A 6,000-nucleotide genomic window follows, 5' to 3' on the forward strand; every position below is an offset into this window, starting at 1 on the left:
CCCTTTTTTTTGTTTCATACTCAGATTATGTGTAGTTTAAAGGCCTATTTAGAGGGCATTGCAAATGAGGCTATAAAGGCTGTGTGTTATGTGGCACTGGTTCATCCTACATACTTGAGTCTTTAAAAATGAACATTAAATGAATAAAATAAAATGAGATTAAAGGAGAAACACAAACTAAAACGATTTCCTGGAGGCTATAAACCATTCTTAAAGATCCCACACATGCTCTAACTTAGTCTGCTTGAAATAATATGTGTCAGTAAAAATCTAGAATCACTTGCCTTAAACTCAGATTTATGGTGAGCACAGAGAAACTTTCCCCCTTCAGCAGATACATCAGTACATCAATTGAGTAAAGGCTGGTAGACGAGGAACATTAAATTAATGAAGGAAAATGTTGTACTATATTGACAAGTGCAGATAAAATAATGCATGAAAAGATGAGAGGATACTGAAAACAAAATCAATACCAGCTTTATTCTTGTCATTTGCACCCCTGAGCAGAGCAACAAATGGAGTAACACAGTATTTAAAGTGCAAATGCTTATGAGAATTCAGCAATGGCAGCTGGCAAACTAATACTACATTGTTCATTTTCACAAATGCTGCGTTGTAACAGCATACAGGTGTGTCTCTGTATCCTCCATTCAATTTAGTAGAATTTTAAAGCTGCACTTATCAACATTTTATCAGCATTACAAAGGGAAAAACTAAGTAATGATGAAATGTGTTGCTTGTGGTGACAAACTAACAGAGAATAATCACCTGACTCAGCCATTCCCCTCAGCTCTACGGAGGATTTTAGTGTCTTTCAGTTCATGGTGGTTTCACATTACATTAGTTTTACTGGCCACAACTTCACTGTCTTGATTCAGTCTCACCACTTTTATCAACCCGGTATACTATCTGGAGTCATGTTTTTACTATCAGGAGTCATGTTTTTCTTGTATCTCTTTTTTTGGTCTCATCAGCAAGTTACTGCTTCTGCTGTTGGTGTTTAGTTTAGTTGTCACTAAACACCAACAGCAGAAGCAGTAACTCCAGCCAGATGTTAGCCATTTCAACTTTACAAGGCCATATGTCAACCATGTAATGACTGTAGTAAAGTTGACATGGCTAATGTGGTGGCAGGCTAGCCAACACATCCAGCAGACACAGAGCAACATTAGCATTTATCTGGAGTCAGCCTGTAATAAATTAAGTTAAGGCAGCTTTAATGTTACATATTAATGTTGAAATATTTTTAACAAGCTGTGATCTCAACACTGACATATTATCACCTTTTAAAGTTTATAAATCAATACATTGACTTGTAAAGCTGTAATGGTGAACAATGGAGCTAACAATTACCTGTTTACAAATTTAATAATTGTAAGTCAAATATTCACTCTCTCACTGACGAATGTAGTGGAGGATAAATGCTCAATTACATTCACCAGCTAATGCATAAATGCTCCTAGTCATTAACCAGCTAACGCTAGTTGCGATTATCACCTTTTAAAGTTTATAAGTCAAATGAATTGACTCATTAAGTTGTAATGGTGAACATGTTAACACATTCAGCATAAGTCCAATATTCACTCTGCCACCAACTAGGAAGGAGGAAAATATCTGCCTCTTTATTTAGCTTTATTTATTTTATTGAGCTAAAGGGTAGTGAATATTGTGGAGCATTTATGTGTGCCACTGTATTGGGTTGGGGGGGGGGGGGGGTAAAGTAGGTGCTCCACTATATTCACCAGCTAACACTAGTTGCTAACTTTGTCATATGTCTGACGTGAAGTTAGCAGTGCAAGTTTTTTAGCGGAAAATTAAGGTGACAATTGCAGGCTGGAAAACAACGGCCATTTTGCTAAAAGGCGCTAAAAAGTTTGTAGAGCTCAGAGGAACAAGAAGGGTGAGTTGAAAATTAACTGTGGGTGACTTATTTCACATTTGACATTTAATCCATTGTTAGTTGAGAAAATATTGATGATAATTCAACTTTGGGATATTGAGGACTAAAATGAATGATGCCTTTTTGTTATTTTTATTTTAATTTTTTTTAAGGGCAAAATGAACGACGATGAACATTGTAACATCATTCTGGGTTCAAATCCTGTCCTCGTCTTCCTCCAGTCAAGTCAAAACAACACATATAACTGCTGACATACAAGCAGTAATAGCCTGTCCCTGTGTATGTCTCTCTGTCAGGTAACAGTGATTGGCTTCACACTCGGTATACCAGATGTCATCATGGGCATCACCTTCCTGGCAGCCGGCACCAGCGTCCCTGACTGCATGGCCAGCCTCATAGTCGCACGACAAGGTAATCACGCAGACAAAATGACAGGTTACCAAGCTGTCATTTAACACAACACACACACACACACACACACACACACACACACACACACACATGGCCCAATAGAATCCAAACAAGGGAATCAAAGTGAAACCACAATCAAAGAGCCAGAGAGCAGAGGAGAGGAAGATGGCAGAGATAGAGCTGGGCAGGGAGGTGTGTGTGTGTGGTGGTAGTGGTGGTGGTTGGGGGGTAAAGATCGTCGTCATCTTTTTCCGCTGTCCCTCTTCCGTCCCTGTGGCGAGGCTGTAAAAGAAGGGGAGGGGGGGCCGTGAGGAAAGACAGCACGACAGGGTCCCTTCCTCCATCCTTTCATCTGTGTTTATTCTTGTTCCTGTCATCAAATATTTAAACGTTTCTCTCTGTCTGTCTGCGGGAGCTCGCCAGGAGACACGCGCTCGCCACTGCAGTTTAATCCGTCCGTCCTTATTTCTCGGCGACGTCAGTTGGACAGATAGCTCCCACTGATTTCACCTGTGTTGACCTACCTTCATCTCAAACTGTCACCACCCTCCCCACACACACACACACACCTTCCTGTTTCCTCATCCTCCTCGGCCTCTCTGGACCTTCCTTTTCCTTGTCCCCTCTGTTTCTGCTGCTGTACAACTCCATCTCTGCTCTGTGTGCAGGAATGGGAGACATGGCAGTGTCCAACTCCATTGGCAGCAACGTGTTTGACATCTTGGTGGGGCTCGGTCTCCCCTGGGCCCTAAAGACTCTGGCTATCAACTATGGCTCTGATGTAAGTAGCTGACTCCTCTGTGGTCACATGGTCCCAATTAAATAGGATTTAATATCGCAAGAGTCAGACATTATATCAAAAGAGGACCTACCCACGCCTTTATCTCCAGCAGATTGGATTATTGTAATGGTCTATTCACTGGGCTTTCCAAAAAAGGTCTACGACAATTTCAAATTACTCAAATTACAACAGTTCTAAGAATCGCCTAGGTACATCTCTGACATGCTTGTGCCATATAACCCTTCTAGAAGTTAGTTCTAGAAGTTCTAGATGTCATCCGGTCTCTTTATCTCATTTTATTTAACTTGTATACATTGTTTAATCACTCTGTATGGCACTCTGAGTTGCCTCTGAGTATGAAATGTGTCGTACAAATAAAGTTGCTTGCTTGTTTAATGTGAAATCCATATTTTAGTGTAAAGTAGTAAACAAGCAAACATTGTGTCTTACTGTATATTTGCATTTGATGGTACAGATAAGAAACACACTTAAGTTTTCTTTGTGCTTCTGATAGCAGCTGAAGGAAAACCAGAGAGACCATGATAGAGATGCTTCACAGTCATCTGTGCATTTGAGATAATAATAACATCCAGCTGGTTTATGGAAATCGTCTCAAATACACACACACAAAAAAAAGGGTCAACATTATAAGCTAATACGCTGCTACATGAGATAACCTGAGCCCACAAGATGGAAAATAAAACCACAAAAAGCAATTAAGTGGCAGAGAAATAACCATGAACAGAGGCTGTAAGGGAGGTGAGCGTGGTAATTAGTGTGTGTGTGTATATGTGTGTGGAGAGGATGAGTGTGGAATTAGTTGCTGAGTTACTGGATTGATGATGAAGCAGCTGGGTTCTATACTGCATCACATCAAATTATCACACAAATAAATGGAATTAGTGGTTTTGTGTTGTACAGACAGGTCAAACAAGCCAGAGTTGTTTTTTTCCTTTTTTGCAAATATAGTTAATCTCTCTCTCTCTCTGTTTTTTTTTAATAAATAAAAGCATAATTTGAACATTACTTCTCAGAGATTGATGCAGGATCTTTATCAGGTTTTCAATGCAGCAGAGTGAAATAAAACAGAATGAATGGAGGTTGAATAAATACAAGTAACTAAGTTGTGTGTATTAGATCAGGTGGAAATGATTGAGAATATGTCCAGTAATAGTAGTAGAAGGATGTTTGACCTGTTAATTCCTCATAATAGTATAGTAGTCATAGTAATGTTTCACTCATTCTCTTCTTGCAGATCAAACTAAACAGCAAAGGACTGATCTTCTCTGTGGGACTCCTGCTGGCGTCTGTGTTTATAACGGTGAGTATATAACTTCATATCACATCTTTATTATCACAATTTCCAGAAACTAGATAAAAATACCCCCCCCCACACACACACACACACACACACACAAACAGCCCACACTCTTGTCACAAGAATTCAGTCGCTAAAATCTTTTAAAGATGTGTCCTCTCACTGTGCAGCTGCCAAAACCCAGGTGGAAGAAGTTCTGAGTTGATCAAAACATCCATATTCATCTGAGTCTCCTTCAATTATTACTCTGTGTTCTTGGCAATTAAAACTTTAAGGCAGCTGCAAGATTTTCACACTTTTTTGCTGAGTTTTTGCCTCTCAGACAACATAAACACTGGATGAATTAATAGAGTACTTGGATTACCTTTTTCAAGTAACGAGTTAGGTACGCAATTTCAGTACTCAGTTGTTAAGTACTCAACTATTCCTGTAGCTACCTTTTTGCCACAAGAAAAGAAAATGCTATGAATTTGCACCGTTACTACTTTTTTGGCAGGCAGACACCTGGCTACGTGCTACAGTTATATCATAACATCACAGTTATATATGTGTGCTGCATGTGTACGGCAGCTCAGAAGGGACAGTATTCACTTTGTGGAAATATTCACATTTTGAATTTATGGGAGGAAATAAGGACAAGAACATTTATAGTAACAAGAGTCAGACTTGGCTGTGTGATGATGGTACAGTCATTATATTTAAAGGAGATCTGGACTAAAAGAACATGAGGAATCACACTTGGGTTTTCATTTTCAGTAACGATAAAGCACTCTAACCAGTTACTGTTCTCAGAAGGCAATGTTGTAATGTAACTAGTTACTTTTAAAAGTAACACCGGTGCAGATATGCTGGAGCTGTAAAAGAGGCTTGAGGTGATTACTAATCACAGATAACACAGTAAAAGGCTGCTGTGATAAAAGATGCAATAACAACATTATTGATGGTGTTTAAAAAGTTAAAATTGTAAATACCAACATTGTTATGAAAATCAATTCTCTTCTCTCTCTCTCTATCTGTCTAATAATCAATCTCCCTGTCTGTGTGTCCAGGTCATGGGAGTCCACCTCAACAAGTGGACATTGGACAAGCGTCTGGGTTACGTGTGTCTCCTCCTCTACTCTGTCTTCGTGTGCTTCTCCTGCCTCATCGAGTACAACATTTTCACCTTTGTCAACCTGCCAACCTGTCGGGATGACTGAAATACATGCACACACACGCACATATACATATACTGATATACTGCACACACACTCACACTAGAAGTGGTGTTTGCAAGGAATTTAATAGATGTCCGACCACAGAATGAGTACCAGATAGTATAATTCTAAAAAATCTAATCATCGGGAAGAATCATTTGCACATACCATTTGACACAAGTTTCACACAGTTTCCTGCTTCTTGTCTCTTTTTGCAAGAAGAGGTCCCACTCTGTTCTTTTTTTTTTTGGTTTCTTAATCGTCAATACCCGTCTTTCTGCTCAGTGCAATATGAAGCTGCTGGTGTGTGCTCACACACGGGATTGATGACAGGAGCAGAGATGGGAATGACTGACTGGTGACAAGCCCTCACACAGGACAGCATGGAGGACGA

The 6,000-nt window shown here is 39.6% G+C and overlaps 1 protein-coding gene across 1 annotated transcript in view; it reads left to right on the top strand.

The window, feature by feature from the left end:
- slc24a3 (solute carrier family 24 member 3) overlaps positions 1 to 5,609 on the top strand; it is a 114,208-nt gene extending 108,599 nt beyond the window's left edge. The window contains exons 14-17 of the mRNA XM_053332683.1: positions 2,197 to 2,311; positions 2,980 to 3,092; positions 4,348 to 4,413; positions 5,460 to 5,609. Coding sequence (XP_053188658.1) covers positions 2,197 to 2,311; positions 2,980 to 3,092; positions 4,348 to 4,413; positions 5,460 to 5,609 — 444 coding nt within the window. The remainder of the gene's footprint in view (positions 1 to 2,196; positions 2,312 to 2,979; positions 3,093 to 4,347; positions 4,414 to 5,459) is intronic.
- The last annotated feature ends 391 nt before the right edge of the window (positions 5,610 to 6,000 follow it).

The sequence above is a fragment of the Scomber japonicus genome, chromosome 14 (genome assembly GCF_027409825.1).
Source record: "Scomber japonicus isolate fScoJap1 chromosome 14, fScoJap1.pri, whole genome shotgun sequence".
Classification (NCBI taxonomy): Eukaryota; Metazoa; Chordata; class Actinopteri; order Scombriformes; family Scombridae; genus Scomber; species Scomber japonicus.